The following is a 25,792-nucleotide window of genomic DNA, read 5'->3' as shown; positions in this document are numbered from 1 at the left end:
GGCCAAAGGGCTGAAATGTGTTTGGGTCTGAAAGGGTTGCATAAGACTTTATGTGTCATGTTGTGATTTTCATTGATGTATTGATCAATTGTTAACCTGGTATAGAATTGATAAGCATTTGTTGAATTGTTGGCCCATTATGGGGCTAGCGCAGGGGTCTGCAACCTGCGGCTCTCCAGATGTTCATGGACTACAATTCCCATCAACCCCTGCCAGCATGGCCATGGTGACAGGGGCTGATGTGATTTGTAGTCCATGAACATCTGGAGAGCAGCAGGTTGCAGACCTCTGGGCTAGTGTAACATTGGTTCTGTTATTTTGCTTAGTCCTACTGTATTATTAGTCCTATTGTATTATTATGTTATTGTTTATTTATTATGTTGTGCACCGCCCTGAGCCCTCTGAGGAAGGGCGGTATATAAATTAAATATCTAATCTAATCTAACGTAACAAAGGGCGCAGTAGAAGCCAGCTTTGCCAGAACTGGTTTCAACAGGCTGAGTGCTTCGTTGCCTTAAGAACATAAGAAAGAGCCTGCTGGATCAGACCAGAGTCCATCTAGTCCAGCTCTCTGCTACTCACAGTGGCCCACCAGGTGCCTTTGGGAGCTCACCTGCAGGATGTGAAAGCAATGGCCTTCTGAGGCTGCTCCCGAGCACCTGGTCTGCTCAGGCATTTGCAATCTCAGATCAAGGAGGATCAAGATTGGTAGCTATAGATCGACTTCTCCATAAATCTGTTGAAGCCCTTTTTAAAGGATATCCAGGTTAGCGGCCATCACACCACCTCCTGTGGCAGCATATTCCAAACACCAATCACGCGTTGCGTGAAAAAATGTTTCCTTTTATTAGTCCTAATTCTTCCCCCCAGCATTTTCAATGTCTGCCCCCTGGTTCTAGTATTGTGAGAAAGAGAGAAAAATGTCTCTCTGTCGACATTTTCTACCCCATGCGTAATTTTATAGACTTCAATCATATCCCCCCTCAGACCTCTCCTCTCAAAAACTAAAGAGTCCCAAACGTTGCAGCCTCTCCTCATAAGGAAGGTGCTCCAATCCTTCCCAATAAATGCTGCTGATCAGCAACGCAGAGTCCGTTTATTGATTCAAGGTCTGAGACCTAACGATGAGCGCTCTGTTTGTACCAAGCATGGGCTCCACAGTACATCCCAGACTCCTCTGCGATGGACAAGAATTGCATGGCAGGCAAGCTATTGCAGAAACTTGCCATTCAATGTGAGGGGGTTCCGGTTCCGGCTGTGGAAAGGAATACCTGATCCTAGCTTCCCCTCTATAAAATACTTGGATTACCACACTCTGTACCATATGCTGTACTATGCTTAGAAACTGGTCAGAACCTACTTGAAACAAGAGCATGGCTGAATACATTCAAGTATTGGATCAAATTATGTTTCAACTCTGATGTGTGCAGTTTAACATACACAGCTGGCCTTGAACCTATTTGCCTCGAGATGGTATCAACTTCTCTCAAATCAAGAATTTACTCCAATAGGGTTTTATTACTGGAAGATCTCTGGATGTTGGACACCCAGAGAAATTTTCCAAACCTTGAAAAGTAAACTTCTAGAACAGGAATATCATATCTTGTTGGGGCAAGTACAAATAAATCATGCTCACCCTCTCTCTGTCGGAATCAATACACCCGGAACAGGGGCACATAGCCAAATATCTTGAATTATTAACTGAACCCCAACAGAGGATGGATTCCATCACAAGGGCCAGATCCAATACCTTCCATGCGGCCATTACAAAGTGGGTCGCAGCTACTTATCCATACCTCTCCCAGGATTGGGTTTGTCCACACTGTAAAAATCAAGTGGAGACTCTAGCTCACATTATTCTTTGACTGCCGAGATATGTGGGCATTAGGAATTTCTCTCCCAGGCGTGGCCCTAGACAAAATCTGAATGTGACTCCTAACTGTTTCTGTTGTTGGGAGCTTCTGTTAAACAATACAGATGTCATGCTCTTGGAAAAAGTCGCAAAATTTCTTTTACAAGTGACAGAACTTTCTAAGTAATGTATACTGCTATATAGAGTCTTCCTGTCTGCGCTTTGAATGTACTCTTGATTTGTATTCCAAAATGTCTGGCAATGCTCTAGAACCTATTTTTAAATGCCAAATAAAGGTTGTTGTTGTTGTGGGTGGGGGGGGATTTGACCATCGTTGCCCCGAACACGAGATGAAGAGCCGTGATCAGATACTTACATAGGCCCAGCTGGTTCATCATCTACGGAAGGCGTTTCATCGCGGTCCAAGGAAGAGGAGAGAAGGAAATAAGGAGTCTAGTTAGATTTCACAGGGAGGGAAAGACTCGGGGCTGGACAGTAAAGACAATAACACAATCTCATCTACAGCATTAAAAGGCCATTCCATTTGGCATTGCAAAAAAGGTTCATGGAGTTACATTGTTTTGTTCAGGGTTTGAATTTTGATGACAAAAAAGTATGTTGTTCGAATGGGTTTCGGTTAACACTTTAGATGCTTGTCATGGAAAAAAAACTGCGACTACAGTGGACAGATAGCCGCGAGATGGTCACACTCGCCCCCAAGTTCCAACGCTTCACTCTTACAAGAGAGATGAAAAGACAAACCAAACATTTCGGTTGTAAAATCCTGCTGTTAGTTTCTGGAATTCACACGTGTGATTTTTTAAAAGAACCCTCCCTGAAAACTCTCGAGGAACAGAACGCTGGTATACGCAGCAAAATCATATACCGGTGGTGGAGAACCTTTGGCACTCCAGATGTTCATGGGCTACAATTCCCATCAGCCCTTGCCAGCAGGGGCTGATGGGAATTGTAGTCCATGAACATCTGGAGTGCCAAAGGTTCGCCACCACGGTCATATACCGTTCCCTTCCGATGGCTTTCACACACTTTTTTGGGGCTTGATGTCTCAAAAGTACACTGAAAGTATAACAAGTATAAACGTTCAACAAAAGGCAAATCCCTCTGGTAACAGCTAACTTTTGAGATTCCGTCTATAAATATGGGGGGTGGGGCAGAGAGATTTAACAGCTTCTGGTAAAGGAAAATGAAGGATTTATATTGATTTGCCTGTTCATTATACCCTGTTCAGGAGATCCGTCTGCCGTTTCCTGGACCGTCTTTGTTCTAGAATAGTGATGGCGAAACCTTTTCGAGACCGAGTGCCCAAATTGCAACCCAAGCCCCACTTATTTATCGCAAAGTGCCAACCCGGCAATTTAACCCGAATGCTGAGGTTTTAGTTTAGAAAAAACCGGTTGGCCTCCCTCTTCCTCCGCTCCACTCACTCAAGCAGGGGCCAGCCTGCTCTAGCCTCCAGCAAGTCCCACGCACACCGCTCTGTGGCTCTCTGGCATCTCTGCCTCCTCTGCGCCCCCCCCCCCAGGCAACAGCCACCAGGCTCGCCAGCCCAGTCCTCCCTGCTCATGCGGTGCGCGCACGTCGTGCTCAGTGGCCCAGGCCAGCCTAGATGTGTGCGTGTGTGTGTGTGAGGTGATTTTCCACCCCCCACACGGCGAACTCTGTGTGCGCATGGCCACAGAGAGGGCTCTGAGTGCCACCTCTGGCACCCATGCCACGGGTTCGCCACCACTGTTCTAGAATGCTGCACTTGGGTCCTCGTCCCCTGGCGACATAACTTGGTCAGGCCGCGGGACCCAAAGGGAGCGTCCCAGAACAAAGACTGTCCAGGAAACGGTGGATGAATTCACAGATCTCCTGTCATTTTTATCCAGAACAGGGCATAACCACCAACAGATTTCAGCTTGTCACATGGGAGAGCCAGAAAGCTGTTCCATTTTTTTCAATTTTTTCTTTTTTTGCAAGTGGGAGAAAAATTTGACAAGATGACTTTTCACATAAGGACCTCCTTAGGGCCAAGTTTTGTGTATGTTTTTTTAAAACGCTGCAGCACGTTACGTAGGAGGGAAACGGGGAGGGCGGATACTGGAAGCTACTGGGTGGGTGGGGGAACACCTTCTCCCAAAAAGTTGCTTGCAGAACTGATTTATTGGATGCGTTCCCCCCCCTGCCCCCGCAAGGCTAGATGCGTTTATTCCTCCGAAATCTTTTACTTTCCTTCTTTAATATAAAAAAAAAACAATTCAGCAGGATTCCACAAGGTAGCTTGAGGCACACAAAGCAGTTATGGAAACTACAGTCTTCAGTAACAGTGTAGGTGATCGCATGAGCACAAACCAGGAGTAATGTCTGTTGGAGAGGAGCATTACTCCACCTGTACCTTATCGGCAACGGATAGGCAAAGCCACTGCTAGCACAGTTAACCAGAGGAGGTATTAAAAGGGGTGGGGGAGTTCAAAATAAATAGAGCTAACCACAAACCCACAGCTTCATGGCCAAAACAAAATGATAATAATAGAACACGCTAGCGACACACCGGTGTCTACAAGTCTCGCTGCTGGCGGCAAAACTAATCGGAACAAGGTACAGAGAACCAAGACTGTTAAAGGAAGACCAAACATCGAATGTGCTGTTTGTACAATGGAGAGATATACAGAGACACACCAGGTACTGAAAACATGAAGCACGGTTAACGGCAAAACTAAGTCTCCCCCTTTCAGAGATGTATCTTTTTCAAACCCCCGCCCCTCTATTAAAAATAAAAGGTTTTAAGGAAGGCTAACTATGTTTAGGCACGCCACGTTCTCTAAAGCCGTCCACTTAGAAGCCAAAGGAGACTGGCAAGTTCTTAGGTTCTTCTAGAAGTTAGCGGTGTTAGTAATGCCATAGTTCAAAACAAAAAAACAAACAAAACGCACACGCACGCATACGCACGCACACACACACAGACAATCTGCTTAAAAGCCTTGGCTATTGGTCAACAGCATCCGACCAACTTGGAGACTCTTTGGAAAGGCGTGTGGCTAAGCAGGCCGGAGAAAGATGGGGAAAAAAACCCCATTTCTGGTCGAGAGCCAGTGAAAGGCCTCACGCGTACGGCTGAACAGACCGGGCCAGTTCACAATGAGGGAATTCATTAATTTTCTTCCCCCAGAACACCCCTGCCGTAACGGAAACTGAGAATTCACACTGTGCGTGATGGGCTACGCTTAAAACTCTCCCCCTGATGTGCTAATTTTTATTTTATTTTGCTGATTAAAAAATACACGGGGAACATTAGAACAAGAAGAGTTTGGATTTATACCCCACCTTTCTCTCCTGTAAGGAGACTCAAGGTGGCTTGCAAGCTCCTTTCCCTTCCTCTCCCCACAACAGACACCTGGTGAAGTAGGTGGGGCTGACAGGGTTCAGAGAGAACTGTGACTAGCCCAAGGTCACCCAGCAGGAATGTAGGAGTGCAGAAACACATCTGGCTCACCAGAGTAGCTTCTGTCACTCAGGTGGAGGAGCAGGGAATCAAACCCGGTTCTCCAGATTAGAATCCACCTGCTCTTAACCACTGTTAGTTTATCCAGCCCCCCTCCCACTGCAAGTTGAAGTGGCCGAGTCCGTTCTACCACCTTAAGACTCTGCCGCCTCCTTCCACTGTGCTGTGCGGACCACGCTTAAGCTCCAAGGGGTACCATCTGGGACGTTCCAATCTGTACATATTCTACATATTATATAAGGAGGAGCTCATGGATGAATAGTCTACTAACAAAAAAAGGTTTCCTTTTTTAAAAGGGAAGCCAAGCAGGCCCACTGTTTGCCTTCCGCGTGGGAGCGTGTCCCGTGTAAAAGTTGCGGGCACGTATCTCTCTCGGGCTGGTGGGTCTGCTGTCCCCCTCCCTTGTGAATCCAGGAAGAGAGTGACAGGCATCGAAAGCCACCAGCTTGCGGGTGTGCCACTGGGCCGCCACCAAAAAATAAAAAGTCAATACCGGCCCGGTCTAACACGTGACAGAAAGAAAAGCCATTTTAAAAAGTTCCTACAGAGTTGGCTCGGGAAGGGACGGAAGTACAGAAACATGGTACAAAAATCAGAAAACAAAAGGTGTGGTGTTTTTTTTTTTTGGTTTGGGAAAAAAAAAGGAACAGCGAACTTAAAAAAAACAACTCCAAATTAGTGGTGGATGTGAATGAGGAAGGAAAAAGAAAAGAAAAGTGTTAACGTTATGGAAACTGGTGCATCGTTATCAGACTGAAGCGGGAGATTAAAAACAAACTCCAGAAGCATGCAGATCGTCTCACTTACCACCGTTTTAAAAGGAATGATGCGATTGGAAAAGGGGGGAAAAAAAGAAGTCATAGTAACTGACAGATTAAACAACACAAACTCAAAAAACAGCATGAAACTAAAGTCACATCTCTAGCTCGCGACGAGCGGCGCCGGCCGGGTCGCCACACCGAGCCGTGGGCCTCTCTCTGCGTTTTCATTCGGACGTGGGGTGCGCGAAGGGAGAGGCCCCGAATCACACCGGCCTCGCTGGATTCCAGTTTGCTGCCCCAAGGATGCCACCACAACATGGGTTTTTTTTTTTCTTCCGGGAGGTAATTCAGCAGGTCTTCCCACCTTTATGAGCGAGTTATAAAGCAAAGAACACGTGGGCTTTTGAGAGCTTCTCAGCACATTCGAAGGTGAAATTTGCAGAAGCGTGCAGCGCGTGATCTCTAGGCAAAGGGGCCCCTTGGCCCGGACAACTGTCTACTCCTAAGTTTTACGTCTCGCCTGGTACCAAATGCACGAATCCCTCTTTCCGAGTCTGCAAGGCCATCCAATGAAAAGCTTGGACGCGTTGCTTGGGGACGCACAGAGACCCACCCGGGTGGAATGTTGGGTTACGACAGAGGGCGATATCGAACGGCGTACAAAATGGCCGAATTCCCAACTTTTGGGGGCTTTTGCAGCTAGTGTTTTAGATAGGAAGTTTCCTGAACGTTTAGGAAGTTTCCTGAACATTTGAGAACCAAGAGAGGAGAGCAATTAACTGACGATTGGGAGAAGACGCTTCCTAGTTTCGTACCCTACCTTTTATGCAGTCGAGTTTCCCGCATTTGGGGAAATCGCAGGGGTCAGCACACCCGCGGTGCAACGGGTGCGCCTCACCCTGGGAAAACCTCCTCGTGGTCAAGGTGTCTCCCCTGCCAGACTGGGCAACAAGGTCCAAAAGACCACTGGAGCCTTCCTCACTCTTCCTCTCTAGAAATAATGCAAATGCTGTAGCGTAGTCAACGCCGATGCAGCAAGCACAGGGACTTGGAACCATGAGCCAGGTGAGGTGGTGTTTGATTTTGAAGAGCCAGTGGGCAGAGGCCGCCCATCTCTCATTGGCTAACACCTCCGTCGGTACTGACGCTCAACTTCCCCCTTTGGGCAAGGCGGGAAGAAAAACATGGCCACCCAAAGGAAGAAGAAGAAGAAGAGGAGTTTGGATTTATATCCCCCCTTTCTCTCCTGCAGGAGACTCAAAGGGGCTGACAATCTCCTTGCCCTTCCCCCCCTCACAACAAACACCCTGTGAGGTGGGTAGGGCTGAGAGAGCTCCGAGAAGCTGTGACTAGCCCAAGGTCACCCAGCTGGCGTGTGTGGGAGTGTACGGGCTAATCTGAATTCCCCAGATCAGCTTCCACAGCTCAGGCGGCAGAGCGGGGAATCAAACCCGGTTCCTCCAGATTAGATACCCGAGCTCTTCACCTCCTACGCCACTGCTGCTCCTTTCTCCAGTTCCACTACTCATCTTCTCTTCTCAGTGCTATGTGCTAGCCAGGAATGTGTGCGATTCCATTTCCCTTTCGGCCTTTCCTTCCTTCCAGGGAAGTGGGAGGAAGGAAGTATTCTTGCTTGGCTCCACCTCTCGTGGCAGCCATTTTGTGGGCTGGCCCTGCCTCCCAAGGAACCCATTTTGGGAGTGGTGAACAACATTCCAAAAGGTTGGGGTCCCTTGCCCGGGGCTGACACACCAGATAAGAGCATGCCAAGAAACTGTGAATGTTTTCCCATTTGAGTCTAAGAAGTCACACTAATGAATTCTTGGGCACGTACGAACCTCCAAGTTTTCAAAATTAGCAGTCCTGTGTGAGACAGGTAAAGGTCAAAAGCTTTCCAGACAGCATTTAAGGGTTTTTGACAAAGTTTGCAGCTGCGTTTATATCAAGCGTGGTGCGTGCGTGCGTATAAGCGCAATTGAGTCACTTCTTACAGGGATACTATGCATTCATGACTCCCATAAAGTCCTCTCGTTTAGCAGACACATTCAGGTCTAGCAGCCCAAGGGCCATGGCCCGCTTGTTGGAGTGAATCCATCTCAATGCATAGGTGTCAAACTCGCAGCCCTCCAGATGTTATGGACTACAGTTCCCATCATGCTGGCAGGGGATGATGAGAACTGTAGTTCACAACATCTGGAGGGCTGCGAGTTTGACACCTGTGATAATGATACCAGGGCCCTGAGGGCTCTATCTGAGTTCCACAGTTGCTGCAAGATGGGGTGTGACCCATCTTCGTTGACTTCCCTGTCCTTGCCTTGACTACATGGTTTGGGGGGAAAATGTTTTAAGTTTTAAATGGCGCCACCCTTGATTGGGTTTCTAGGCGTCACGACGAATTGTACTATGTTTTACCGAAACGGCGCTGGGAGCCGTTCTGAGTCTGCCGTGTCCGGGAGGACAGGACGAAAACCTAACAAATAAATGTCGGGTCTCCCTCTTTGCCTGCTGCCTTTCCGCTTTTCCGAGCGCTATTACCTTGCCTAGTGACGCTCGTCTCGTCATAACGGGATCCAGGTACAACGGCTGCCGTTTGGTCATTTTAGCTTCAAGGGTGGCTTTGGACTTGCTACAGAAGCAGAAATAATAAACCCTGTAGGGAAGGTGGCGAAGGGCTTTTGATAAAAACTTCCAAGCGCCAACCAATGCCGCTTGTCCCAAAGGGAACACAAAGACCACAAAGATACTAAAGCAGTGATGGCGAACCTGTGGCACGGGTGCCAGAGGTGGCACTCAGAGCCCTCTCTGTGGGCATGCAAAAACAGAGTTCATCATGTGTGGGGGGGAAATTGCCCCCCCACACACACATCTAGGCTGGCCTGGGCCACTGGGCTCGATTATTAGCATTAAACCCAAGACCTAGTTTTGAGGAAGCAGTGTAGGTAACCCTGTTAAGCGCTGTTAAACCCCACTGATTTTCATGCAAAGAACTAAAGCGTGATCCTTTACCTGGGAGTAAGCTCGGTTGCTGGCAATGTGGCTTGCTTCTGAGTAAACCTTCCTAGGGTGCTGATTCACCCGTTCAAAGAGTTGCTTCAAAGCAAAGCCAACAACTACCACCAAGCCTACTCCCGAGTAACACACGCCTCAGAGCCATCCATTTTTTCTTAACTAAAACCTCAGTATTCAGGTGAAATTGCCGCGTTGGCACTTTGCACTAAATAAGTGGGTTTGGGGTCGCAGTTTGGGCACTTGGTCTCGAAAAGGTTCGCCATCACTGTACTAAAGCAAGGGGGACGAACTCATTTGGTACGAGGGCCGGATGTGACAGAAATGTGACTCGGTCAAAGCTGGGCCCTGGATGGTGGGTGTTCCAGCTGGCCCTGGAATGGCACTGGGTGTGTGTGTGTGTGTGTGTGTGTGTCTGGACTGGGGAGCCTGAAGTTGGGGGAGGGGCTGCCTTGAGAGGGTGGTGATGCCTGCGAACCAGCTGAGACAACCCCCATGCTCTTGGGGGTGTGTGTGCCTCAGCTGCCTCACGGACCTGATAAACCGCATCCGCCCCCCCCCCCCCGGCCACATGTCTGACACAGCTGTGCTAAAAGTAACAACCTCTAGCAACAATCAGCTCCACAAATCAGCAGTACCTACCGACTAAATCCTGGCTACAGTCGGCCCAATATATGCTGCTACCTGCCTTTGTTCTGTACTGTACTGAACGGCAGCCGGCGTTCCCTATTTTTTCCATTCGACCTTCGGTTTTGTTTTTGTTTTGCAAGGCAGAGCTAATTTTTCCCCCCCGGAAGATTAAATGTGCCTAAAGGTGTATGGGACAGAAAGGAAAAAGAAAAAGGAAAAAGAAAATGGAGGACCACACGAATGCTTCCTTCACGTTGCTATTTAGCTCTAGGATTGAAAGAAGCAAGAAAACTCCGGAAAGAAAGCAAGGGAATGAAATGGCTGGCAGAAAAAGGCAGATCTGACATTTTTAACCCCACACAAGTTAATTAAAACGAGGCATTACTGTTAACGGGTTCAAAAAACCAAAAAATGCACACAGAAAAGGGTTCTGAAGTAGAAACCACCCCGTTTGCAGCATTCTGTGCAAAAATGCAGCCAAGGCGTTTTTACTTGCTACTTACCCCCAGACGCGACCACCTTTTTAAGGAGCGCGTTTATACATATTTGTGTTTTAAATCCGACCGAAGGCATCTATTTCATTAAATCAATCCCCTCGGCTTATCTCTTCAATGGATCACCGCGGACCGGTGCCGATCTCTATCAAGGCCTTGAAAAAATAAATCCAGCTTAACGGTCAAAGCCCTCCTAAACCTGACGTTACTCCTCGCCCGGCTAGCACCCAGACAAGGTCGTTCTAGACAGCTGCGCGGCCCAAAGCCACCTTCCCCTGATCTCCTGGATCAGACATGCACAGAAGGGAAAACATCAGCCTGGAGAAGGCGCCAGGGGCGAAAAGCGGCACGCTTGTTCATCTCTAGCCGTGAGGCCTCCAACGGCATCTGAAAGATACAGTGACTGGAAGTCCCGTCGGAAGGAGGAGAGGACGCCGACTCTGCTCCCAGGGCAAGTTTGTTACTTCCGTTTGCTTGGACACACTGACCTTTCCGGGGTGAGAATGCCCTTGGGGAACGGACGCAGAGATGAGCACCAGCTGACTTTTGGAAGAAGCAAAAGCCGGCAGCCTTTTAAAAAAATTATTCATGCAGGTAAGCAGCACAGGTGTGGAGGCTGCTGGGCGTCGGGGGTCTTTCGGCTCACTACGTAGCTTTCCTCCCCGTCCCCGCAACCGAGCCCCGGCTACAGCCTGTGGAAGCTGCGCTAACTCGCCTTTGTGGAAGGGGTTCCTTGCGATCAACGCAATATTCCTTTACTTCAAGAAGGGGAGGAAAGCCAAAATGCTTCCGTTTTCACAGTACACAAATATACCAGGACAGCTAAGAAATAACTATGAGCCTTCTACAGATCAGTCCCTGGTTTAAATGGAACAAATGTTGACCGAACATTATTTCTTCATCAAGGAAACGTGCGTGAGAAGAGATCACATCGTCACCAGACGGTAGAAGAAGAGTTGGATTTATATCCCCCCTCTCTCTCCTGTAAGGAGACTCAAAGGAGCTTACAAACTCCTTTCCCCTCACAACAAATATCCTGTGAGGTAGGTGGGGCTGAGAGAGCTCAGAAGAACTGTGACTAGCCCAAGATCACTCAGCTGGCTTGTGTTGGAGTGCAAAAGCTAATCCAGTTCCCCAGATAAGCCTCTACAGCTCAAGTGGCAGAGCGGGGAATCAAACCCGGTTCCTCCAGATTAGATACACGAGCTCTTAACCTCCTACGCCACTGCTGCTCCTGGAGAAACAGACCCCCTCGTCTTCATAAGGCCCAGAAAATGTTGATAAGGGAATGCCACTAAAGCAGGGGTCACCAAAGAGGTACAGGGTGCCCGCCAGGTGTTTCTTTTAGAAAGTGGGCGTGGCTACTGCCCACCAGGGCTTCTGACTGGCTGCTGGAGACGAGACTCTTAACCTCCTACGCCACTGCTGCTCCTAACCTCCTAAGCCAGAAAGGGTCCTACTCTCTCTTGCAGGCAGGTCACAGACACCTAAAGTGAGCTTCCACGGCAGAGTGTAGGTCCCGGGGCCTAGCCCGGTCCTCCAGCCAGTACACCACACCCGACAGCTGTGCCCACGCCATAAGTGGAAGAAACAGTACAGTAAAGTTGATCCAACCAAGCCGAAGTGGAACAAAATGGCAGCCAACTCACAAAAGAGGCGCGACATGAGACCCGGCTCCCTTTTAAGAAAAGGGCAAGACTGCGACTGGGGCTTGCTCAGTACGGGCAGTCTGGCTGTTTTGTGGCATTTTACCAAAAAGGAAGTCCCGGCCCCCCCATTGCCTACGGGGCGCCGCCGTCCTGCGACCGCGTTTGCTGCCCAGGTCCGGCCTTCCTTACCTGTTTCCCCCGTGTGATTTGAAACCCCACGGAAATGCCACAAGATCCCCGCACGCTCTTTGCTCTCGGCACATGCACGCTTTCGTCAAATGCTCATTTTTTTTTTTAAAAAAAACACCCACCAGCTAGCAACACCCGTTTTGCAAACGTCCGTGACTTGGTCAAACAGAAACCCCCATGCAGAACTCTCTCATGCCGGACTGCAAGCCCCAGCTAGCCAGCCAGCCAACTGGACCGACCCGGCTCCTGGTCTGCTCGGGCCTTGTTTGAGCTCAACATTCACAAAGCCCTCCCGGAAGGAGAAGCCGGCGGCAGAGGGCGTGGAAAGAGGTCTTTCCCAGCCGTGGTGGAGCAGAAGGGGCGTGCGAGAAGACACACATCCGCCCCCCACCGAGTTAGTACACAAACACACGCAAGCGGAACTACTCGGGAGCCATCCTGCGGGGGGTTAGTTTCGCTCTGGCGCGCACGCGCACTCATGCCTGGTAATGCTGCCGTTAGCTGCGCTCCGAAAGAGTTGAGCGGTCCCTCCACACGCGCCACACATGGCTTTTGGGGTGGTGCTGGGACTCTTTCTGGGACGTTTCCTCTCACCCCAGAACATGCACTCTACTACGGCGAGCATTCCCACAGCACAATTTATCTTCTGATCTCAACAGACCGGCTAGGTGCACTTGGCGAGAGCGGGAAGAAAGAGAAAAAGAAGAAGAAGAAGAGTTTGGATTTATATCCCCCCTTTCTCTCCTGCAGGAGACTCAAAGGGGCTTACAATCTCCTTGCCCTTCCCCCCTCACAACAAACACCCTGTGAGGTGGGTGGGGCTGAGAGAGCTCCAAGAAGCTGTGACTAGCCCAAGGTCATCCAGCTGGCGTGTGTGGGAGTGCACAGGCTAATCTGAATTCCCCAGATAAGCCTCCACAGCTCAGGCGGCAGAGCTGGGAATCAAACCCGGTTCTCTTTTTTGCCAGCCGGCATATTATTCAAGCCTGTCCATCCCTTTTTCCCTCCTCCAAACTTACCCAGGACGATCCCCTTTGGGGCATCAGATACGGTCATCTCAACAGGGCATCGTTTTTGCCCAAGGTGACTTACAGGAGGGAATCCACTACGAAGCCTGAGCTTCATGCAACCGCAGCTGGCGGAACGGTAGTCTTGGCCTTGTCGGGGGCATGAGGCTCCAGTCCAGAGCCACTCTGTACACTATTAATTAAAGCAGCGTTTCCCAACCTTTTCGACATCGGGGTACCCTTGACCTCGCTCTTCATTTCTCAGGGTACCCCTGAGGTTCATTTGATTTTTGTTGTTGCATTTTTGGCCTGTAGGTGGGGGGAGTGGCAAGCGGGGGGGGGGGGGAGGGTAGGGAAAGCAGCATTGACAGCCGCGTTGTTTGTTTGCCTAAATTCGACATGGATTGGGGGGGATTTAAAGGGAGAGCTCCTTTAAATCCACCCCCCCCCCCATCCACACCAAATTTAGGCAAATAAAACAAGGCTGTTTTTCAGCGTTGTTCAAAGGGAGCCCATGAAGCTTCCAACCCCCCCCCCCCTTCAAAATCCATTTGATTCTGGTGGGGGGGGGACGACGACAGGCGGTAGCATTGTCATGGTACCCCTGGGACGTGCTCATGGTACCCCAGGGTACCACAGAACCCTGGTTGAGAATCACTGAATTAAAGCATATTGTCCATATGAAGGATTGGGGTGCCACTAACACTTTCTCGAGGCACCCAAAGTTTTCCGTTTTAACACAAGAGACGCTCACTGGCTCGTTCTATAGAGAACTGCCCAAAAGTCTGAAACGGCCTCTTTTTCTTTAAAATGAAAACAGCTTCAGGCTTTTCTTATATGAGTTCAGATTTAAGAAGGGGGGGGGTATTGACTTATAAAGTATGGCTTGAAGAATGGCTTCATCCCTCTCCCCCACGGATTTCCAAGAGTCCCGTGCTCTCAGAAAACCATCCCTTCAAAGGGAATTCGGTTTCAGTTCGGAACGACGGCAAGTACTTCAAAATGAGGTAAGCGAAGAAGGGGCCTGCCAGAGATGCTCTGGGAAGCATCCAAGGGGCTGTTCGGTAAGGCCCTGCCCCATAAAACTTGAGAGTGGACTCTGCAACCAAGCATAAAGCTTCCGGCGTTATTTCCCAAACAACGATTCCTTCTAGGACGGTTCTTTTAAGAAGAAGAAGAAGAAGAGTTTGGATTTATATCCCCCCTTTCTCTCCTGTAGGAGATTCAAAGGGGCTTACAATCTCCTTGCCCTCCCCCCCTCACGACAAACACCCTGTTAGGTGGGTGGGGCTGAGAGAGCTCCGAGAAGCTGTGACTAGCCCAAGGTCACCCAGCTGGCGTGTGTGGGAGTGCACAGGCTAATCTGAATTCCCCAGATAAGCCTCCACAGCTCAGGCGGCAGAGCGGGGAATCAAACCCGGTTCCTCCAGATTAGATACACGAGCTCTTAACCTCCTACGCCACTGCTGCTCCTGGAGAAACAGACCCGCTCGTCTTCATAAGGCCCAGAAAATGTTGACAAGGGAATGCCACTAAAGCAGGGGTCACCAAAGGGGTACAGGGTGCCCGCCAGGTGTTTCTTTTAGAAAGTGGGCGGGGCTACTGCCCACCAGGGCTTCTGACTGGCTGCTGGAGACGAGACTGGCTCGGAAAATTAAAGCAACGGTGTTCTAGTGGTAGCTGGCGCTACAGTGCTGGTTCTCTTCTATCCTCCTGACACATGTGCTTGGGCGTCTGCCTCTGTGGGTGTGGTTCCTCCTCCTGTGGCTGCACTCACCAGCCTACGCCAGACTTGGGACCCCTGCCCTAGAGGCAAAACCAGCCTCGTGCTTTCTCATGTTCAATGTCTTAGCAGGCCTTCCCAATGGAAAGGACACCAGCAAACTGCGACGTTCTGGTTCTGCAAGCCACATTCCTCGTGAGTTATTATTTTTTGTAAAACAAGGGAGACGTTTGATCATGCACCTTGAAATAATATCGGGGCAGACCTCAGCTACAGATTTAAAAGGAACTGACAGTCTGAAAGGCAGCGACCGTGTTTCCCCGAAAACAAGACAGTGTCTTATATTAATTTTTGCTCCCAAAGATGCACTATGTCTTATTTTCAGGGGATATCTTATTTTTCTGGTGTTCTGTTTGTCGGGCATGCTTCCAAACGAAAACTTTGCTACGTCTTACTTTCGGGGGATGCCTTATATTTAGCACTTCAGCAAAACCTCTGCTAAGTCTTATTTTCAGGGGATGTCTTATTTTCGGGGAAACAGGGGATCTTGAAACCAGGTGGTGGTTTGGTGGGGGCGGGGGGGGGGCACGGAAAGAAGAAGAGAGACCTGATCCCCCTGGGTCCGCACAGCGCTCGAGAGAACACCCTTACCGTCAGGGACTTCGTCTGGCCGCTTCCTCTTCTCGTAAACCACGATGATGACCACGAGGATTATTATCTCGGCCAGGATCCCCAAGAAAGGCCACAGCGGGGCCAGGTGGCTGCGGACGCGCAGGATGGTGGTCTCGCACGTGCTGTCCACCGGGTTGGTCGCGTTGCATAGATACTCGCCGGGATCCTCGTCGATCTGCAGGTTCTTGATGTGCAGCTCGGTGTAGTTCTCTTTGCTGACGACGAAGAAGCGGCCGCTGTCGTTCTTGAGGTCCTTTGGAAACGCAGAGCGAGGGAAAGGAGTCAAGGCGGCGACCGTTTAGCAAATGCTCAGGAGGAGCCGCCTCTTTAACTGGGCGTTTGTTTTCTAAACAAACACTTCGCAAGAGACAGTTTGGCAGTCAGCTTTACTTCATATAACGACATCATCCACATCTAATATTCCGATGAAGAAGAGTTTAGATTTATATCCCCCCTTTCTCTCCTGTAAGGAGACTCAAAGGGGTTTACAATCTACTTTCCCTCTCCCCCCCCCCACAACAAACACCCTGTGAGGTGGGTGGGGCTGAGAGAGTTCATAAGAACATAAGAACTAGCCTACTGGATCAGACCAGAGTCCATCTAGTCCAGCACTCTGCTACTTGCAGTGGCCCACCAGGTGCCTTTGGGAGCTCACGTGCAGGATGTGAAAGCAATGGCCTTCTGCTGCTGCTGCTGCTCCCGAGCACCTGGTCTGCTAAGGCATTTGCAATCTCAGTCTGCTAAGGCATTTGCAATCTGTCCAAGCCCTTTTTAAAGCTATCCGGGTTAGTGGCCATCCCCACCTCCTGTGGCAGCATATTCCAAACACCAATCACACGTTGTGTGAAGAAGTGTTTCCTTTTATTAGTCCTAATTCTTCCCCCCAGCATTTTCAATGAATGCCCCTGGTTCTAGTATTGTGAGAAGGAGAGAAAAATGTCTCTCTGTCAACATTTTCTACCCCATGCATAATTTTATAGACTTCAATCATATCCCCCCTGAGACGTCTCCTCTCCAAACTAAAGAGTCCCAAACGCTGCAGCCTCTCCTCATAAGGAAGGTGCTCCAATCCTTCAATCATCCTCGTTGCCCTTCTCTGCACTTTTTCTATCTCTTCGATATCCTTTTTGAGATGTGGCGACCAGAACTGAACACAGCACTCCAAGTGCGGTCCAGAGAGAACAGTTCAGAGAGAACTGTGACTAGCCCAAGGTCACCCAGCTGGAATGCAGGAGTGCGGAAACACATCTGGTTTACCAGACAGGCCTCTGACAGGTGGAGGAGTGGGGAATCAAACCCGGTTCTCCAGATTAGAATCCACCTGCTCTTAACCCCTGTACCACGCTGGCTTCAATGCTGAGCTAAGAAGACCATATAAAGGAGGGTGAACCGCTGGCCAGAAAACTTTTAAGTCTCTGCTGGTTAATTGAACGACGTCATATCCGATACTCACCATGACAACCGCGTCCACCCGCTTACGCCACACCCACTCTGGGTACGGGAAGCCCACGGACTTGCAGTACATCATGGCGTCCTGGCCTTCGTTCTTGTTCTCGCTTCGCTTGTGGCCGGTGATGTCAGGTTTGGCTAAGCAAAAAAACAAAACCGAAAGGAGAGCATTTGGAAAACAGAAACCTTTGAAGAGATTTCAGACACTCAAGGAGGCAGAGGGATGCTCCACCACGCCACATCTTGATATAGTTCGACCACTTCAGGATTATTCCTTTAAGGCAGTGATTCTCAACCTGTGGGTTGGGACCCCTTTGGGGGTCGAACGACCCTTTCACAGGGGTCGCCTAAGACTCTCTGCATCAGTGTTCTCCATCTGTAAAATGGATAAATGTTAGGGTTGGGGGTCACCCCAACATGAGAAACTGTATTAAAGGGTCGCAGAATTAGGAAGGTTGAGAACCACTGCTTTAAGGCTTTCTAGAAACTATTTATGGGATTACTCAGACACTTCTGTACATTACTGTACTTTTCACTTTCATGGCTGTTCAACAGTGGAGTTCACTGCCTCGCAGAGAGGTGGAGTCTCCTTCTTTGGAGGTTTTTAAAGAGAGGCTGGATGGCCTTCCGTCAGGAGTGCTTTGATTGTGCGTTCCTGCATGGCAGGGGGTTGGACTGAATGGCCCTTGGGGGTCTCTTCCAACTCTAGGATTCTATCCTACAAATATTTGTTTTTATTTATTTGATTGCATTTGTACCCCGCCCATCCCTGGACATGGCCAGGCTAAGGGTGGCTTACAAGGCTAAACACTATAAATACAATTATAGTATTAAGATTTAAATTCATTCCCAGATGGGGATAAATACCATGTTAATACAGCCTATACAATTTCCATTTCCTATTCACCCAGAAGAAAAACGGGAGAGCAAGATGTAAAGAGGAAAGGGGAGGTGCACAGTTTGAAACATTTAGTATGCCAACTTCCACTGATCCAATACAGCTTTTCTGTGTACGTTTTAGAAGATATCTTCATATACCCAAACAACAAGGACCGTGCCGCTGCGGATGCAAATCTCCAAATACTATATCTCCTGCTCTTGAAATGCCCCCCGTTCTGTCTTACGCAGTTTGCAGAATGACAGAAGCGCCGGCAGGCCATTCCTATGATCTCAAACGCTGCCTTTTTGCAGGTCAAAGGCAGGACTGGTTTTTTGTTGTCGTTGCGGGACATTAGGAGCAGCAGTGGCGTGGGAGGTTAAGAGCTCGTGTATCTAATCTGGAGGAACCGGGTTTGATTCCCCGCTCTGCCGCCTGAGCTGCGGAGGCTTATCTGGGGAGTTCAGATTAGCCTGTGCACTCCCACACACGCCAGCTGGGTGACCTTGGGCTAGTCACAGCTTCTCGGAGCTCTCTCAGCCCCACCCACCTCACAGGGTGTTTGTTGCGAGGGGGGAAGGGAAAGGAGATTGTCAGCCCCTTTGAGTCTCCTACAGGAGAGAAAGGGGGGATATAAATCCAAACTCTTCTTCTTCTTCTACTGGTACCAAGTACCAGCCCATTTTTCAGGATCCATTCGAGGGGAGAACTGGCGTTCGGGCCCTTTTTTTCTGAAACAAAAATCAACTTGTTAAAAGATTTCCTGCACTCCCTTTCGCCACTGGAGGAAAATGGGTCCAATCCAAGCAACGGCCTTTGCCCTCCCTGAAAGCCCGCCCCGGTGCTCCGGCATCCGGCTAAGCGTCGGCCGGTCTGAGTCTTGATGCTATGCAATGCCTCGGGAAGATTACCCGAGATCAATGAACTGCCCGAGATGAACCTCCTCGTAGCAGAAGGCTTAGTGTGCCTCGGTGCCCACCTCCAAAACACACTCACTTTCTAGGCAGCTAATTATATCACTGCGATGCTGCTGCCGGGGCCTGATCTGTTAATCCAGTCAACGTCCAATCCCAGGTCTCCGGCAAAGAGATCCAGGGGCGTGAGAAGTTATTTTGAGGGCTCGCCTGTTCTTTGCTTGAGCCTCCGACGGCGTGCTAGGAAACCCAAGCTTGCGGCAAAGGGACGTGAATATAGTCAGGGGGACGCCTTAAAACGAAAAAGGAAGAGGGGAAAGAAACCCAAAGCAAACTGGTCCTCATACACAAGATTAGCGAAGAGCAGCAGTGGCGTAGGAGGTTAACAGCTCGTGTATCTAATCTGGAGGAACCGGGTTTGATTCCCCGCTCTGCCGCCGGAGCTGTGGAGGCTTATCTGGTGAACCAAATGTGTTTCTGCACTCCAACACACGCCAGCTGGGTGACCTTGGGCTAGTCAAAGCTTCTCGGAGCTCTCTCAGCCCCACCTACCTCGCAGGGTGTTTGTTGTGAGGGGGGAAGGGCAAGGAGATTGTCAGCCCCTTTGAGTCTCCTGCAGGAGAGAAAGGGGGGATATAAATCCAAACTCTTCTTCTTCTTCTTCTAGCTGCCAAAATACGGCGGCTGTAAGTCATTCCAGGCCATCTTCCTTTCCCATTTCTGATTTGTCAACCTCTGCCTGAGCTACAGGTAGGATTCTCTTCTCAAAGCCAAAAGACAGGCCCGTGCAAAATCACTGAGGACCACATGCAAAGGCCGAGACCATCTTGCCACACAGCTCTTCTCACGAGTAAGGCTACATCCCACTGCTCTGCTGCAGTGTTTTAACCGTTTCCCTCTCCCCACCCAACAGGCTGAGATGGAATCAGCTAGCCTCGTTTGGCACATCCTTTTAAACCAGCCTACTGCTGCTTTGTTTACAATTTTGGCTGGAGACGCGATTTTTAATCTTGTGAGAGCTGCATTTGTCAGGCTCAAATAATCCGGCCGCTAACTCGCCAAACTGTGAGCGGAGAGGAGGGCAAAGGTGTGTTTAGTAGGAAATAGGGCTGAGCTGTAACAATATGACCCAGAAAGGAGAGTTAAGAGACTGCAGACGATGCTACGTGTCGTTCATACTATCTGCTGGTTTCTGCTACGTTATTTTTGTTCTCACTTAACGCGTCACATTAATATTTAAGTCGTGCTTCGCTTCCGGTCTGTTGACTGTATTACCAATCTATTATATTTTGAGCCTCAGTAAGAAACGCACACAATAAATGAACAAATAAGCAGTGCTGGTCAACTGGGCTGAACAAACAGGAGAGTAAAGATCTCAGCTGAGGAGATACAGACAGAATATGGTCACATCCAAAAAATGTCTAGAATCACAGAATCACAGAGTCGGAAGAGACCCCCAAGGGCCATCCAGTCCAACCCCCTGCAATGCAGGCACACACAATCAAAGCACTCCTGACAGATGGCCGTCGAGTCTCTCTTTAAAAACCTCCAAAGGAGGAGACTCCACTGTACTCCGAGGTAGTGCATCCCACTGTCGAACAGCCCTGACGGTCAGGAAGTTTTTCCTGATGTTTAGGTGGAATCCCTGAAAAACAGAATCAAATTATTGAAGAAAAACCACCAATTGACCGCCCCAGGTATCCTTCGCCTGCTTTTAGCAGTTGTCAGGCAAAGTTCACAACACTTTTGGCTTGGTTCTACATTAGAACATAAGAACTAGCCTGCTGGATCAGACCAGAGTCCATCTAGTCCAGCATTCTGCTACTCGCAGTGGCCCACCAGGTGCCTTTGGGAGCTCACATGCAGGATGTGAAAGCAATGGCCTTCTGCTGCTGCTGCTGCTCCTGAGCACCTGGTCTGCTAAGGCATTTGCAATCTGAGATCAATGAACTGCCCGAGATGAACCTGGCTCCTATAGAAAGAGCTAGCCAAATCCGGGCCATACATTCCTGGCTCCTATAGAAAGAGCTAGCCAAATCCGGACCAAAAAATCACGTGACCCGCGTGTGCTGCACACTGGCTTATATATATTACAAATATAATGTACAGTGTATAACCATACATAAAATGCAATTGCCATTAACAGATCTTTACTTTCATTACAGATATCTCCGATGGGAGAACTTCAGTAACACCGATGCAGCCGAACATCCTACTTCAATGTTATCAACACATTCACCTCAATAAAAACTTTATCTGTTGTCTCCTTTCATACGTCTTATACTTCAAGTCGGCGGCGGAACAATTGTCTTTGAGTTCATGAATTATTTTCTTCCAGGTGTAAACACAATCACCACTTTCATGAATGGATACATTACCATGACTGCATCTCCCTCCGGAGTAATGTTAGGCAGGCTGCATCTCCTATAGAAAGAGCTCAACAGAAGTCCCTGCCTAGTACGAAGGATACTGAGGTCATTGTTGAACTATATGGAACAGGAATGGACATATTCAGATCTAGATCAGCAGCTGCCAAAGGCAAATGTGCTAGTCAGCTGTTTTACCCACAAGTTGATTGGACAGTGGCTAGTATATAACCCCCTAACAACACTATGTGGGTGTGGTGTGGTGAACAGTAGTGGGAGTGTTGATTGCTGATAGCTGGAGAGCGGAGAAGAAGAGGCCGTAAACTAAGCCTCTTGCACGCGTGAAAGGCATCCCATTGGAGCAGTGAGACCAAGTGGCTCAGAGGTCACTGGTGACTCTTCCGAGAACACTTTTCCAATGTGCCGCCCTCCTCATGCCCTAGGAAAGTGGGCAATTTCTTTAGAAACCGGAACAATTTCATCGTTGCTACAGGCCCAACATAAAACTGCTTTATTTTAAAACAAATGCACAACTTTCCCGGGATGATTATATCAAAAGTTTGGGGTTGCAGGGACTATACACACAAGACACTTTTTGCCACAGGTAAATAGAAGGCCCTACAGCAGTGATGGCGAACCTTTTCGAGAATGAGTGCCCAAATTGCAACCCCAAACCCACTTATTTATCGCAAAGTGCCAACACGGCAATTTAACCTGAATACTGAGGTTTTCGTTTAGAAAAAAACGGTCGGCTCTGAGGTGCGCGTTACTCGGGAGTAAGCTTGGTGGTAGTTGGTGGCTTTGCTTTGAAGCAACCATGCAACTCTTCCAACAGGGTGAATCATGACCCTAGGAGCGCTTACTCAGAAGCAGGCCCCATTGCCAGCAACCGAGCTTACTCCCAGGTAAAGGATCGCGCTTTAGTTCTTCGCGTGAAAATCACTCGGGTTTAACAGCACTTAACAGGGTTACCTACACTGCTCCCCCAAAATTAGATCTTAGGTTTAATGCTAATAATCGAGCCCAGTGGCCCAGGCCAGCCTAGATTGGGGGGAGGGGGGTTACCCTGTTTGTGTGTGCCCACAGAGAGGGCTCTGAGTGCCACCTCTGACACCCGTGCCATAGGTTCACCACCACTGCCCTACAGTTAAGAAATGAGAACCAGCAGACGAGAACTACCCCCTCCGCCTTCTTCGCTTTAATTCCCTCCATAGAAACTTTTATGCCCTAGGAAAAGCCAGGATTCATTCTTGCACTACACATGTAAAACCAAGTTTGGTCCTTGCAGGTCAACTGATTTTAAGCCGCTGGGCCGGCCGCAGTTGCCCGCTTCTTACTTACTGAAGACTGGCTGTTAAAATCGACAAAGCGCTCCGAGCAACAAACCCGGCTTCTTCTCTAATAGGATCTAGCTTAAGGACTTCCTTACACACGTCTGGTTCAAAGCCACGGAGATGAAGGAGAGGTCCGATAAGCGGAGAAGAAGCCGTTTCCGTTCACACAGGATTTAGCTTTCCCTTAAGCCTCCGCGCGAGCGAGGCGCCAGATACGGCCAATTCGTTTGTAGGCGCGGTCCAAAGTACCGGGGCTTATCTTTAAAACTGTAAACGATCCAGGTATCTCGAGGACCACATTTTCTTACATCAACCTGCCCGGACGATTTGTTATTCATCCGTCTGTGCTCCCTCATCTTCATAAGTTATATACAGGAGACTGTCTCTCCAGTGCTAGGCCCTGGTTGTAGAAGATCCTCCCTTCGCATAGGTGTCAAACTCGCGGCCCTCCAGATGTTATTGACTACAGTTCCCATCATCCCCTGCCAGCATCATGCTGGCCGGGGATGATGGGAACTGTAGTCCATAACATCTGGAGAGCCGCGAGTCTGACACCTGTGCCAAAGCATGACACCCCAATCTGACACATTTTAGCGCTAACTAGAGAACTGCACTTACTTGACACCCCAATCTGACACATTTTAGCGCTAACTAGAGAACTTCACTTACTTGATTCAATTTAGGTACGCATCTTGTTTGTCTGTCGAAGCTCATGATAGTGCTGTTTCAAGCTCTGCTTTTCTGTTTTACTGCTAATTTTTATTAGAATCATAGGAGCTGGGAGAGACCCCCAAGGGCCATCCAGCCCAACCCCCTGCCATGCAGGAACACACAATCAAAGCACTCCCGACATACGTTCATCCAGCCTCTGTTTAAAAACCTCCAAAGAAGGAGACCCCACCACTCTCCGAGGCAGCGGATTCTACTGTCGAACAGCCCTTGACGTTAGGAAGTTTTTCCTGACGTTTAGGTGGAATCTCTTTTCCTGCACCTTGAATTCAACGTCCTAGTCTCTGAGGCAGCAGAAAACAAGCTTGCTCCCTCTTCGACATGGCATCCCTTCAAATATTTAAACAGAGCTACCCTTAACCTTCCCTTCTCCAGACTCAACATCCCCAGCTCCCTAAATCTCTCTTCATAGGGCATGGATTCCAGGCCTTTTACCATTTTGGTTGCCCACCTCTGGACACGTTCCAGCTTGTCAATATCCCTCTTAAACTGTGGTGCTCAGAACTGAACACAGGACTCCAGGTGAGCTCTGACCAATGCAGAGTCGATTTATATCCTGCCTCTCTTCTCAGTAGGGACAACGCGAGAGATGCAGGAAGAATCCAGGCAAGGAAACAAATGAAACCATTCTCAGAGCTAGTACCTCTCACTTCTATAGTTGCATTTGCTACAGGAGAGCTAGCAAATGTGAACACGCACACGTATTCCCCTGAATCGTCTGCCTTGGGCCTTGGAATTCTGAAAAGACAAGAGAGAGATTAAAAGTGCTGGCACCTAACAGATTATGGCCAGAAACTGAAAACACAGCAACCAGGCTTGCCACAGGTCCATTGTCTTTGGTTTATTCTTTTTTTTAAATTCAAAGACCTTTATTAGGCATCAGGAGAAAATACAGATAAAACTGTGCAGTAATATGATCCTGAGTTTGACGGCGTAAAACAACTGCTCATAGTTCATACAGTACAAACTTCAAGAAAATAAGTAAATAAAAGAAGAGCCAGAAACTTATTTTACAATATCGAGCAGGAACTTGGCCACCATTTTCAACTGCCTGGGATCCTCATTGTTCAAGAGGCGGTTCAATTTGGAATGTGGAGGGCACAAGTAAGTCAGTGTTGAAAAAAAACAAGCTAGGTCTGAGATCTATAAATTTCGGGCAGACTAATAGAACATGCTCCAAAGATTCCTCAGAGGTTGAGCAATATGGACAATATGGTTTATTCTTTTAATGAAAGAACAGGCTTAACAATACAGACTTCCTTATTTTCCGGACGGCCCAACGTAAGATCCCATTTTAAAATGCCGCAAACTGCGGCCCCTTCCACACACGCAAAATAATGCGTTTTCAACCCACTTTCACAGCTGTTTGCAAGTGGATTTTGCCATTCCGCACAGTTTCAAAGATCACTGAAAGCAGTTTGAAAGTGCATTATTCTGCATGTGCGGAATGAGGCAGCGCTTGATTTGAACACTTTGGAGAACCTTTGAGACCTGGCAGGGACCTTCAACGGGGAAACACAAAATTTAAAAGATGGAAGTTTTATCATTCAATCTTTCAAAGGAATGGAAGTTCACCGTTCGAACTTTCAAAGCGCTAACTCCTTTTACCCGCCTTATCCACCTAATTAATTATGGAAAGGTTACTGCTGCTACTGTTTTTATTGTATTTATTGTTTTAATTGGGATTATTCAATTGTTTTAGCTGCAACGTATTGTGTTTGGTTGCCTGTAAACCACCCTGAGCCCTTCGGGGGTAGGGCGGTCTAATAAGTCGAATTAATAATAATAATAATAATAATAATAATAATGATGATGATGATGATGATGATAATTTTTTTATCTCTTAGTATTTCTTTTTAATCTAAAATGTGTTATTACCTTGGTTTTTTCATAATTAATTGTCAGTCTGTTGGATTCACAGTAATCCACACAGCGCTTCATTAAGCGTCTGAGGCCAATTCTGGATCGAGAGAGAAGGACAGCGTCATCTGCATAGAGCAGAATTGATACATGGGATGTACCCAGTTTTGGGGCATGGCTGTTCACTGCTGAGAGGGCAGAGGGGAGGTCACTTAAGAAAAGATTGAAGAGAGTGGGGGCCAGGTCGCAGCCCTGTTTGACCCCTTTGGAAATTGGAATACTGTCTGTCAAAAGGCCTTCGTGGGAACACTTGATCCGGCAACTGGTATTTGTGTGCAGTTGCCTAATTGCAGCTAGTTGCAGCTATTCTGTGAGCCGCCTCGAGCCCTTCGGGGGTGAGGCGGCTTATAAATCCCATAATAAATAAATAAATAAATAAATAATTAAGAACAAGAGTCTGGCAACAATGTTGTTTAAAGAGCGGAGCCTTTTAATGTCCGTAACCAGTACTCTAATCTGGAGAAACCAGGTTTGATTCCCCGCTCTGCCACTCGAGCTGTGGAGGCTTATCTGGTGAACCAGACTAGCTTGTGCACTCCAACACACGCCAGCTGGTTGATCTTGGGCTAGTCACAGTTCTTTGGAGCTCTCTCAGCCCCGCCTACCTCACAAAGTGTTTGTTATGAAGGGGGAAGGGTAAAGAGTTTGTATGCCCCTTTGAGTCTCCTTACAGGAGAGAAGGGGGGGATATATATCCAAACTCCTCCTCTTCTTC

At 48.6% G+C, this 25,792-nt stretch overlaps 1 protein-coding gene and 1 non-coding gene across 2 annotated transcripts in view; both read right to left on the bottom strand.

Moving 5' to 3' along the window:
- Positions 1-2,151: 2,151 nt before the first annotated feature.
- Positions 2,152-25,792, bottom strand: part of NPTN (neuroplastin) — a 43,800-nt gene continuing 20,159 nt past the window's right edge. Inside the window, exons 4-7 of the mRNA XM_048481758.1 lie at positions 23,801-23,895; positions 16,942-17,075; positions 15,468-15,741; positions 2,152-2,250 (exon numbers count right to left, since the gene is read on the bottom strand). Of these exons, the coding sequence (XP_048337715.1) occupies positions 2,225-2,250; positions 15,468-15,741; positions 16,942-17,075; positions 23,801-23,895 (529 nt within the window). The 3' untranslated portion in view covers positions 2,152-2,224. The remainder of the gene's footprint in view (positions 2,251-15,467; positions 15,742-16,941; positions 17,076-23,800; positions 23,896-25,792) is intronic.
- On the bottom strand, positions 6,904-7,066 carry LOC125424780. Its single transcript, XR_007243282.1, has one exon. It is a non-coding gene; the product is annotated as a U1 spliceosomal RNA (small nuclear RNA).

Source organism: Sphaerodactylus townsendi, linkage group LG17, assembly GCF_021028975.2.
Source record: "Sphaerodactylus townsendi isolate TG3544 linkage group LG17, MPM_Stown_v2.3, whole genome shotgun sequence".
NCBI lineage: Eukaryota > Metazoa > Chordata > Lepidosauria > Squamata > Sphaerodactylidae > Sphaerodactylus > Sphaerodactylus townsendi.
The sequence above is the reverse complement of the archived record's forward strand: the minus strand, read 5'-3'. Positions and strand labels throughout refer to the sequence as shown.